The sequence below is a fragment of the Eubalaena glacialis genome, chromosome 3 (assembly GCF_028564815.1).
Source record: "Eubalaena glacialis isolate mEubGla1 chromosome 3, mEubGla1.1.hap2.+ XY, whole genome shotgun sequence".
NCBI lineage: Eukaryota > Metazoa > Chordata > Mammalia > Artiodactyla > Balaenidae > Eubalaena > Eubalaena glacialis.
Window position 1 is genome coordinate 134,657,567 of NC_083718.1, and position 13,126 is coordinate 134,670,692.

The window sequence follows — 13,126 nt, forward strand, 5'->3', positions numbered from 1 at the left end:
AGTGAGGTCATAACATATGTTCACTAGAAAGACACTTTCAGTACAACTGGAAATAAAAGGCCATTGACCACTCCTCTCATGCTATGCCCATTAAGCAGCCAAAGCAGAAGTCTTCAAGGTATGGACTTTGAGTTAATCAGGTCTTGGTTTAATTCCTGTTCAACCACATAAAAGCTATGTAAGTCAGTGACCACTTTGAGCTTGTTTCCATAAAGTTAACATGGCAACATGGCAAATCGGGATTAAATGAGGCAACATATATAACACTCTGAACATGGTGCCTGCTATATAGGTGGTGCTCAAAACTGACAATTTGCATCTGCCTATCCGTACCCCCGCTTTTTAAAGTTCATCCTAATATTATTCAGTTCCCTGTAGCTTACTATATAGATAAACAATCACTTTAATTCCAGATTTTATTTCATTTTTAAATTTAGCAAATGTAAATGTGCACCTGATGATTTAATGCCTGGGGTTATAAAGACAGAGCAAAAGAAATAATCCCCTGGGATAGATTTATCAAATTTAGAAAATGCATTCGCTTACCAGCTCACTGAATTCATTATTGCCTAGGTCAAGTCTTTCCAACTGGGCCAGTTTGTGCATTGACCTATAACAGATGGAGAAAAATATTATTGTGAGGCAGTGCATGACACATTGCTCCAAAAGACATTCCACCCACCTCCCTATCAGATTTACCTGGGTGTACAGATACGGGGGTATTTTTTAGGGAGAAGTAAGTTGCAAATACACAGTAACATATGCAAACTGCTGCCTGAGAACCCTTAGTAGCTTACCATGTTTCCAAATGCCAGTCTATGGATGGAGTTCTGGCCTGGCTGCTTAACGAAAATCTGGGAAGCTTGTTAAAAATCTATACCAATAGGAGGTACCGATTGGGGCTCCAAAATCCATATTTTTAAGAATCCCCACAGGTTTGGAAACCAACGGATAAACCCAATTCTTAGTAAAGCATTCTAAAATTCCACAATATGGCCACAAATTCATCATCAATCTTGTCATTTTTCACTTCCTTAAATGAAGTTCTGTCATAGAAAAACTTTTTTTCCTTCTTTTATTGAGGTATAGTTGATTTATATTATTATGTAAGCTTCAGAGGTACAACACAGTGATTCACAATTTTTAAAGGTTATATTTCATTTATAATTATTATAAAATATTGGCTATATTCCTTGTGTTGTACTTTATATCCTTGTAGCTCATTTATTTTATACATAGTAGTTTGTATCTCTTAATCCCCTAACCCTAACTTTTGTACTCATTGTCTCCTAAACATATTGGCTTGAATGATGCTGCAGCTTTGAACAACCTTAAACCTTGGGCAAGAGTTGGTGCCAAAGATTAGACATACCTTAGCACATGTCAGGTGCAATCAGCATTTACCAAACCATTCTCAAGTATAACATACAACATAAGAAAAGAGCATTTTTCTGATTTTCAAGTTTTTTATCTCCCTACTAACCAGAATGCTGTCTCCAAGTCTTGACTATACAGAAATTCTGGAGGCATTGTTGACTCAAGTCTCAAAATATTTTTGTTCCTTCATCTTTAAAATTCATGTAGTAATTATCTTATAGTGCTTTTATGAGTAGCAAATGAAATACTACTGTAATTCAGACTCTGTCAGGCACTCAGAAATGCAAAAAAATGTGTGTACTCTTTCTTCACTCAGCAACTATTATTGAAAGATTATTATGTGCTAGACAATCTTCTGGGGTCTGGGGAATAGCACTGGATGAAAAGAAACAAAAATTCCTCCTCGAAAGTATTTTACATTCCAGTGGAGATGATAATGACAATAAATAAAACAATTAAGTAAAATAAAATAATATACTAGAAGGTTATAAGTGCTATGAAGAACACTTAAGAAGAGGAGGAAGATAGGAAGAATTCATATAACATGACTGCAATTTTTAATAGGGTAATCAGGTCTCACTGAGAAGAAATTTGAGCCAGTGCTTAAAGGAAATGAAGGACCATCCTAGTGCCTAGACTCTGAAGCAGGGACACGTTGCTTGCTTGAAGACATCCTAGGTAACCAGTGTGGCTGAAGTAGACTGAGGGACAGGAGAAGTAAAGAGATGATAGTGGGGAGTTAGAAAATATGGGGTCTTATAGCTCAAGACTTTGGCTTTGAGTTTGAGTAAGATGGAGGGTCACTGAAAGGTTTTGATCAAAGGTATATTGAAGTGACTTGTTTTAAAAGGATACCTATGATTTCAGGCTTGTAGACAGACTGAGGAGGACGAAGGTGGAAGCTGGGTGATCAAACAGGCAGTTAATGGAAAATGCCAAATGAGAGGTGACAGCGGTTTGGTCAGGTTGGTGGCAGCGGAGGGGGTGAGAAGTGGTTGGGTTCTGGACATATTTAAGATTAGATTCAAATGTTTTGTTGATGAAATAATTGTGGGGAGTAAGAGAAAGTAGAGTCAGATGTGATTAAAAGTGTGTTTTGGTTTGAACAACTAGAAGGATGAAGTGTAATTGACTGATGGAGAAGACAGGGTGAGCAGGGTTTTGGGTTCATCAAAAGCTTGGTTTTAAATGTTCTCACCTTTGCCCATCCCCCCTCAAATTTCCTCCCCAAAAGATAAATATGTGAAGTGATGGATGTGTTAATTAATTAGGTGAGAAGAATCCTTTCACAATGTATACTTCTATTAAATCATCACAATGTACTTTAAATATCCTACAATTTTATTTATCAGTTATACCTCATCTCATAAGGTTGAAAAAAAAAGAAATGCTAAATTTGAAATTTCTATTGTAAAGCCAACTAGAGATGTCAAGCAGGAAGTTATATACACAAGTCTGGAGTTCAGGGAAGAAGTCCAGGCAAAATAGATCATTTGAGCATGGTCAGCGTACAGATGGTATCAAGCCTTGAGCATGTGAGATCACCAAAGGAATGAGTGTAGATGAGAAGATAATAGGTCTAAGAAGACATGAGGATGAGCCAGGAAAGAAGACAGAGAAGCTACTAGGATCACAAGAGAAAAGCCAGAAGAGTGTGAAGAACTGGAAGCCAAGTAAAGACAGTGTTTCAAGGTGGAAGAAATAACAAATTGTAAGAAAAATTGATGATATACCTGAGAAATGACCACTTGATTGAACAACATGTAGATTAGTGGTGACTTTGAGAAGATCAGGTTTCTGTTTTAAGCTTTTGCTAATGCTCTTTTTCTCCCGTTCAATATGCCTTTATCCTTACATCTTCAATACTCTTTATTCAATAACATAAACATATTGATTTCCTACTATCTCTCAACTTTTAAGGTTATCAAGATGAAAGGTGTTTTTCCTATTATCAGGTAGCTCATAATCTTGAAAGAAAATGGTTAAGACAATGGGCCATTTTTACCCAATAGACTAAATGCCATAGAAAATATATGTGTAGGATTCTAAAGACGTGCTTTTTCAGCGTTGGGGAGTGGGAGTAAAAAATAGGAGACTCTACTGACACTTCACTTTGTAGCAGTTGATCAGGCTACAGAATCAGAAGAGATGGATGTTTTTCGGAAGAGACATCAAAGGGGGGCATTGAAAGAGATCAAAGCCCATTTAAGGAACTGCAGGTTAGTAAGAATGGTAAATAAGAAATAAGAAACATAGTAAGAAATAAGAAATAATATGTAGACAAGGGCCAGATCATGAGATCATCCATGTTAAACAAAGAAGTTTGAGTTTTAGCTTGAAGGCAATGGAAGCTTTAAGATTTAGATAGGGAAGATATATCAAATTTTTATTTTAGAAAGATCACTTTGGCAGCTTGGGGTGGTGTGGGAAATGTGGAGAAGATGTGCTAGCAAAAAGGTCAAATAAAAGACTGTCCTGAAATCTATGTGGGATATAATCGTGGCCAGAAATAAGACAATGGCAGTATGGATGATATGGTGGGAACTATGAGGGATGCATTGGTGAAGACATACTTGGTAATGATTATAGTTGGTTGGATGTGGAAGGTAAAGAAGAGGAAGGAATTGAAGTTAGTTTCTGGATTGAGTAGCACTGTGGGAATGTTGCAAAAGAATAAATCTAAGGTGGAGAGAGCTGGATGTAGTGAATACTTTTTAAAATACTATAGAGAATTTGAGGTGAATGTGTGAGTCCTATGTTAGGAGAAAATGTGTGTGTGTGTGCATGCGTGCTCACACACGTGCACATGTGCGCCTGTGTAAGACTGGAGCTCAGGTAAAAGATCCTGACTAGAAATAAATAAGTGATGTTTCTTGTCTACTCCACCACACAGTTATCTCTCCTTTCAAGCTCACATACTGTTTTCTTTTCCATGATTTATTTGGCATTGGTCACTAACTTTCTTGAATTGTTAGTTTTTTTTCCATATATATATATGTCTCCTTTATGTTTCAAGATGCCCAGAAGGGTCTGTGTGGGACCACTAGCAGTCCAAAGATGGTTGTGAAACATTGGCCAGCATTGTAAGAACATCTGACTCACCTCTTGCCAAACCTATACCACTGAATAGGTGCTTCTAGGGGAAGGGGTGGTAGTGGCTGCGCTCCATGAAGAGAGAATTAGATTTTCTTTTGAGCCTGGGAATACTGAGGAGTGGCAGATTCTCTCAAGCTTTGTTCCTAGACCACGTTGTAGTCCAACAAACAATGAACACCAAAACTTTGGGAACCAAGGTGAAGGACCAAGTGACCAAGCATGGCAATGAATGAAAAATGACCACAGGAGTAGTAAAGCCACCTGCATTTGACTTGACCATGTAGCCTTAGGCAAAAAGTATTCTAGTGAGAACCATCATGAGCTGAAGACCAGAAGCCTTTCCACAGCTTCCTGAACTCTAGGAACTCTGTAGTTCTCACTGATCTCCAAGATGCGTATCACATAAACCTGAGAATATACATTTTTTCTAGCCATGGTGGTTAAAGAGAAAGATACAATTATTTTTATTAAATGAAGACATGAGTGATGTCTTGTACTTGAGTGTCCTAAAGTAAATTTTATTAGTTCTGGGATTTATCTCTTTTTTCTAGGCTAAATATTGGTGACCTCTTAAATCATTTCTTGTATGATGGGGTTTCCAGAAACCTAAACACCCTGATCATCTTTATCAAAGCTTCTCTTCCAAACAGGATGAAATACAAACCTGGCACTTTTGTTTTTATAGATAAAGCTTTACTGGAACATAGTCATGCCCATTTGTTAACATATAATCTACGGCTGTTTTGCACTGCAATGGCAGAATTGAGTAGTGAGACAGACCATATGGACCACAGAATCTGAAACATTTCCTATCTCTGAAGGCCAGCTGGCACTCAGAATTAAACACTGTTCTTTAGACGTGGGCTGACCAAGACAATGTATAAATGTATCTATTATGTCATGTTTCTATTAGTGTAGTTTGTTTGATTCCTTTTGTATGGGGATAGGTAGCCTCTCTGTCACCTCTAAGACTTTTTCTTTTCCCATCCTAGTTTTAGGCTACTGCTTTTGAAATCTTTGACTCATAAATTCATACATAAAAACTACATTTTAAGTTTATAACATAGCTTCCTATGATTCCTTTGCCATTCTTTTGAATGAGCAACAATTTTCCTTTTGTTTGCTCTGGAACAACAATGACAAAAGGCTTTCCCATGAGGTTTTCTAAATTATTTCCTGAAGCTTATTTAAGTTCTGTTGTTTAAAATATCTTTTCTTCTATTTTAATTTTATCTCATTTTATTTTCTTGATCCTAGTTTCCATTAATTACTATCACCAAAGTTTCATTCTATCATCACATTCTTACTTCCATTTTTAAAGTTACTTTCCAATGTGATTTCTTACATACCTTTAAAACTTTACACTCTTATTTCTGCTTTTTGAAAATGTCATTCTATATTATTTCTTACACTTTACACTTTCAAAATGGCTGTCTTTACCCACAAGATTTTAGATAGTCTGTAATGCAGCCTGTTGCTTTTCTTGTTCGTGTGCTAGTTACTAAACTATAATCATTCTGTCAAATTGTCCAAAAAAAGTTCTTTTTAGATGAAATATGTAATAGGTTTTTAATTTAATTAGGACACAAACAAGTAAGGCTTTGTCAGAAAAATAAAATAGAACTCATGGTATTTTTATGTTAGTAGTGTTTGTGAGCGTTCATTCATTCACTTTGCGCTTCCTTATGGCAGGTGCCACGAGGACACTGAAGTTACAGAGGTTTCTGGGATGCAGGGTTTCTCAACCTTGGCACTACTGACATTTTGGGCCAGTTAATTCTTTGATATAGGGGACTACTTTGTGCACTGTAGGATGTTTAGCACATCTTACATAGTCTCTACCCAGAAAGACCTATTTTTAAAATGGGAATGACCTTTCAATGAATAATTACTTCACAGGGTGATACATGCTAGGATAAAAGTATGTATAGATTGCCATAGGAGCTCAGAAGAAGGAACATTTGACAGTTCGGTAATTATGGAAAACTTTGAGAAAAGGTGAAGTTTGAGCTGGGTTTTGGAGAACCTTGCTATATGAGTCATATACATCTGCACATGTGAAAAGAAAGAATAAAAATACTAAAAGAGTACATCTGAAGCTGAGGGTTTTCTGTGATTATAGCTTAAGTCCACAATACTAACATGTATCCTTCATGAATGTAAGAGATTTTAGTCCAAAGTGAAGAAATTCTAAAAATTCCCATTAGAGTTTCTTGCAGGCATCCCTGTCATTCTATCCTCACGGCTGGATAAGGGGACATCTGGGATGCAGCTATCTTGTGCACTGTAGGATGTTTAGCAGCATCCAAGGCCTCTACCTACCTAATATCAGTAGGACTCTCTGCAGTTTTCACAACCAAAATGTCTCCAGACATTGTCAAATGTCCCCAGGGTAGAGGTTAGGGGGGCAAAATTACTTCTAGTTGAGATCCACTGTGCTAGAGGAATATTCCAGGCTTTTATCTCCTCTCGTTGCTGATTCCTTGGAGGGTGAGCCTCTTATCTCCATTTGTTTACCTCCTTACTCTACTAGGTGGGGTCCCACGTGGCCTGTTCTTATGCACTTCAAGCAGCCTACTTGATTACTTACTCATTTGACTGTACTCCTTTGTCCTTACAGTAAACACATGTGGGTCTGGGGTCTATCTCTATGTCCCAACACAGGAATCCAACTGGTGTGACTTCCCCTTACAAATGGCTTGAAGGCATGATCACTGCCATAGGTTAGGGAGAAAATATCAGGACTTGTTACAATTTGGGTCACATTCTCTATCAGTTATGCCTACAATTTGATCATCTCCTGTCTGAACCGAGTATTTTTCTGATTATTTAGATTCATTTGTAAAGTTCACCTAGTTATCTGAATGAGCAAGTTCTAATGAAATTGGTTGTATTAAATGATGTTTACCAACCTATGCTCATATTATATATGTAAAAATTATAGAAATGTGTAAAATTTCCATGATTGTTACATTTATCATTGCTGCTTCTCTTGCCTGTAATGTTCTAACTCATAAAGCTTCTCATAGCTGGCTCCTTTTCAACTCAGCTCATATTTTTCCTCCTCATATCCCCTTTACCCAAAATTAAATCTTCTTCCCATCTTCATGTTATATATTGCCGTTTCATTTCCTTCTTAACACTTACCACTGAAAATATTTAATTTAATTTTTTAGGTTAATTTTATATTTTAATATTTAATACTGAAAATTAAAACTTGTTTACTTGCTAATTATTTTCCCCCTGCTAGACTGAAACTTTATGAGAGCAAGTAAGTTGTTGATCTTACAAATAGCTTCTCAATCAGTTTGTTTAATGAAGATATTCATATGTGCATGAATGAATAACTCTTTACCAGTGAGCTGTTTGAATTCTAGAATATTTACAAAGAAAAACCACTCAATTTTTATCAGACATCTACAGTTAATTAACAGTTGCCAAGGAGGCAGCTATAATTAATTAACAGTTGCGAAGGAGATATCCTGATAGGCCTGTTTTAATGAATATTGTAATGAATCTACATTAGCTTACTTATTGTAAACTATGCGTGATGATAGAGGCAGATAAGGCTGAGATTCATCCGTCCCAGGATATCTGCATCTTGTGTTAAGTTGACTTCCTGACATTTTCAATAGTAGGTTTTAAAAAATCCAAATAATAAAAAATACTAAGTGAAATACTTAGGTGAGTTTTTCATTTGTTTGGATATCTGAAATATAGCAACAAAACTCTAAATGGAGAGTAGTTTAGGGCATAGACTCTGAATTCAGACAACCTGGGTACAAATCCTGATTCTACCACTCACTAGCTGTTTGACTTTAAACCAATAAGAACATCTTTGCACCTCAGTTTTCTCATCTGTAATATGGGAATGATAATAAGAATCCTTACATCATAAGGTTATTTTGATGATTAAAATAGTTAATACAGGTAAAGCACATAAATTGTGATTGACATATGGTAGGTGTTCTTTAAGAGTTAGGTATTGAAATACAGAAGAATTTCAGAGTTGGAAATATTTTGAGAGATTATTGAGGTCAGAGTTTCTTGAAGTTTTCCTAAGGACTTATAAATGTTGCATGATTTAAAAAAAAATTCAGATGGCCAGTACGTTTTGGCAAATCTTGCTTAAAAAATGTTAAATAGATTTCTTATCAGTAGGACTTCTCATAAAACATACAAATGTTCATTGTGATTATTTAACAGATTCAATTAGTTTAGACAATTTCCTGTTTATGTGACCAAAACCATTTTTCTTTTCTTTCCCACAGGACATTTCTTAGACTAGGAGGACACTGTAAATACTTTTCTGCAGATGATGAAATTGAGTTCTTGTCCAACCCAGTCCATGGAATCATGGATATACTTAGTCCATGAAAACACAGGCCTGTGTGTTTCCCTATAATGAGTATAGGATTTAAATTTGATCGAATCATCCTCTTTTGTCTTCTTGAGACTCTGACCTGTCAGGCCCTGCATCTTAGCTCCCAATATTCACTTCAGGCTCTTCTTGCATTTATGACTGTTTTGGACATGCTTCCCTGGTTTGACTTTCACATTCTCCTTAAAAGACCATGTTGATTTTTGCCATTTGGCCTTATGCACAGCAACCTCAGGAAAAAGAAATGCTCCCTTCTTACTAGAGGAGACTTGGTGACTTGTTCAACGTCACACAGAAAGTTAATGACAGAGCTGGCACAGGATCTCTTTTCACAGCAGTGGCCAATCATCTAAACCTGGCCTGGACTGTTTGGCTTGACCATTGTTTAAATATGAATGTTTTTATGAAAAGTATATTTTCTAGAGCTCACTGTAGTCTATGCCAGGGGTCAAGAAACTTTTTCTATTAAAGGCTAGACAAGAAGGGTTTCATGCTCTATAGGACATGTGGTCTGAATCTCAACTACTCAGTTCTGCCATTGTATTGCAAAAGTGGCCATATATGACATATTAACAAATGGACATGGCTGCATTCCAATAAAGCTTTATTTATAAAAAAGGGGCCACCAAATTTGGACCATAAGCCATAGTTTTCCAACCCCTGGTCTACATCAGTCCTTAAGATCTTACATCTAGATAGCTCCGTAGGTTTATGATATAAGTTTGGTCCCTAAGAATATTTAAGTTTTTAAAACTTGATACAATAGATAAATTAAGGACTGGAAATATTTATTATTAGGTAATTGCCACTAGATAACTATATTTATATACTATTTGAAATTCTCATTTCTTAGGGTACATGTTACTGGAATCTAGGGACATTTATTCTTAATACTGTCATTTGGTTGCATTTATGAAAATTAAGTCCTTACTAGCATGCTGTTACTTTATAGCATTTATCCAATTGCAAATCTGGTAAAAGATTCCAATTGGAGCAATGACGGGAAATAACGCAATATCTTGGTGCATCTGTCACTTTGATAAAATTATACAGTCTATGATTTGCTTTTTATCAGATTCAGAGGTTTTATCTATTTAAGTGTACAATTACTTCTGAAGCCACATAAAGTTGGCAGAATTTTGTTTCTCCATAAATTCCCAGTGCAGTAACATGGGTTTGCTGACTCTCACAAGATTCTGCAAATTTTTGGCATGGGCTAATTCATTCCATCTTTTAACTTGTCTTTCAAATGTTCTCAAACACTCTCTAATTAGTGGCTATTCATGTCACAAGGATAGGAAAACTCCCCTCAGTTGCTACTGTCCGATGTTTCTCTCGTATTGGAACTTAGGGAAAGGATATACTATCTTTCCACTTTACTTAATCCATGTCCTATGTTAAATGGACATTTACATTTTATACTTTGGACCTACCGATTCTACCATGTTATCATGTTCTCTTGTTCACAATCTTTCTTTAAATGAACCTTGTATTATACATTTTGAAATAAATCATTCCTTACAACACAAGTACTAAAGACAAGAAGGCCCAGGAATTGATATTCTTTAAAAATGCAACTAGCGGCATACCTCACGTTGAAGAAACATAAACTTATTATCTTTACACACCAGGAAAAATTTAAAATCCGTTGTCCAATAACATAATATAATTTCTATGATAAAATGTTTTCTATAAAGATTCTCCCTTAATGGCCTACATGAGAAAAGAATCTTAAAAAAAAAAGAGTGGATATATGTATAACTGATTCACTTTGCTGTACACCTGAAACTGATACGACATTGTAAATCAACTATACTCCAATAAAAATTTAAAAAAAAATTCTTCCTCGATTATTACTATATCTTAAGCCAATGTCACAGCTACAATATTTATGTACTCTCCATCATTTCAATTCAACTTTCCCCTAAGAACAGCAACAAAAAGCTAAACTGGCTTCTTGGATCTCCCAGAAGGATATGTAACCAAACTAAACATCTATTATTTTGTCAAAGAATATTGGGAAGACAATTTTTTAGAATTCTTCTAATTAAGCAATTTGTGAATGCTTCTAATTAAGATGTTTCTCCTTGCAGTATTTAAATTTTTAGAATAAATATTTAAAATATATAATTTACATCAAGCTGTCACATATTTTGAGTATTTCCTTGGGAAATATTTTTTCCTTTTAAATATTCAACATTTAAAAGTTTAAGCTGATTTCATGATGTCTTATTGGAAAAATTTTCTTTCCTATAGTTACGTATCTCTAATTTAATGCATAACGTGAAAAAAGGATTCTGTATGAAGAAATAAACTTACAAGTAACCTCTCAAGAATAGCTTTAGTTTATATAGTAAGATAAACTTCTCCAGTGAAATAGATTAAAGTATAAAATAGAACCTTGTGAACAGCAATCAGCTGTAAGACAAATTCTGCACTACTCTTATTAGATTGAGGAGAAAGCTAAATTTCGTTCCTCTCTCTCTAGTGTTCTTGGGTTTATGACCAGAACCAGTCATTCATTCACTCTGAACGTGAGTTTTCCCACTGGCCAAAAATTATTGTGCATTCCTAACTCATGACAATGCAGCAAAGATAAAATTGTACTTGTAAGACTTTTTGAACTCTTTCTGGAGAAACGGTGCCATATGAGCAGAAACCACGACAATTATCTCTGTGTATGGCCACACTTCAGGAACTGAAGCTCCTAGCTTGCACTGAAGCAGTCCAATCACGAGGTTATGGGAAACATAATCAGCTATGAAGTTGCTCATTTTCACTAGAATATGCTGCAACCTACAGTATAAGCTCACGAAGAGATTTCGAATGCTACTGAAAAAATACTCAGGCACAGTTAAGCTATTTTAAAACTCATAGATAACTGAGCAGGGAAAAACAAGTTTCTTTCCTAAGAGACTCTTCACACACACACACACACACACACACACACACACACACACAGGCTCATTGTTTCAGGCTCATTATTTCTTCCTATTATTCAATGAAAAACTTACAACTTGTCATTTTGGGCTTTGTAAATATTAATTCATGTACTTTTATGTAGATCTGGCCTTAGATTGTTGATACCCTGACTGATGTAAAAGACAGAAACAACGCTGTGACTAAGATGTCGGAGAATTTGAACTTTAGCAGATAAAGGCCTTTGAAAATAATCTGCCAAGGTAGCCATGGCTGGTTTCCCAGGCAACTGTTGTTTCCTTTCCCTTTCTTCCTTGCCAGTGGTATCTGCCCTGCATCAGAGACTGGAAATCCCAAATAGTTATGAGGCAAACCTCCTCTGCAGCTAGGATATGAGCATATGACTCAGTTCTGGCCACCAGAACAGGAAGAGGAGGAGAAGAGATTCTGAGGGAGATCCTGAGAAAGATTTTTCCCCTTGGTTTAAAAGAGGGAGAGAGGCATGAGAACTTTTATACCTGTCCCTCTTTTTCCTCTTTTTTTCATGGTTGGATGAGAATGTGATGTCCGGAGTTGCAGCAGACACTATGAAACCATGAGGTAACAAGTCCAAGGATGAAAGCCAACATGCTGGGAATAGCAGTGTAGAAAAATCGAAAAAGACTGAGCTTTTGGTAAAATCATTAAGCTACTGAAACAAACTCTGGAACTGCTTATCTTGAGACTTTGTTATGGACAACAAAGTACCTATTATTTAAAAAGGCACTTTTACTCAGAATTCTGTTTCTTATTGCCAAAAGCATACGTCTAAATACACTCATTCTACTGAGCTATTAGGTACCTAAAAGAGCATCACATGGCTTGTTGGTGGCAGACCTAAAGTAAAAATAGAGGTCTTTTAAGGCCGGAAGTGTCTGATACACCACACATTAAAAAAAAAAATCCTGATTTATTAATTTGAGTTTTAGTAGATTTTAGGCAAAAAATATAAAAGAAATCGTTTTAACACATTTGTTCTTGATTAGAAAAAAAAATTTTGATAATACTAAGCTAGCAAAGAAATGAATATATTACTACTTAATTAAATTAAGTACAAAGATGCTTTTGGGATCATGAGAGGTAAAGTACATTGACATATACACACTAATATGTATAAAATAGATAACTAATAAGAACATGCTGTATAAAAAAATTAAATTAAATTAAATTAAAAAATAGAAAATATGTATGAAAGTATTTGCATAGCCTTTGCAGCTTAAATTGATTTTATTTTTTTCTTCTACTTTTATTGAGCTATAATTGAAATATAGCACTGTATAAGTTTAAGGTGTACAGCATGATGATTTGACTTAT

The 13,126-nt window shown here is 35.5% G+C and overlaps 1 protein-coding gene across 2 annotated transcripts in view; it reads right to left on the reverse strand.

Annotated features, from left to right (window-relative positions):
• LRRC7 (leucine rich repeat containing 7) overlaps positions 1–13,126 on the reverse strand; it is a 384,748-nt gene that overhangs the window by 178,747 nt on the left and 192,875 nt on the right. For both annotated transcript variants that reach the window (XM_061186459.1, XM_061186458.1), the window contains exon 7: positions 547–610. In XM_061186459.1, coding sequence (XP_061042442.1) covers positions 547–610 — 64 coding nt within the window. The remainder of the gene's footprint in view (positions 1–546; positions 611–13,126) is intronic.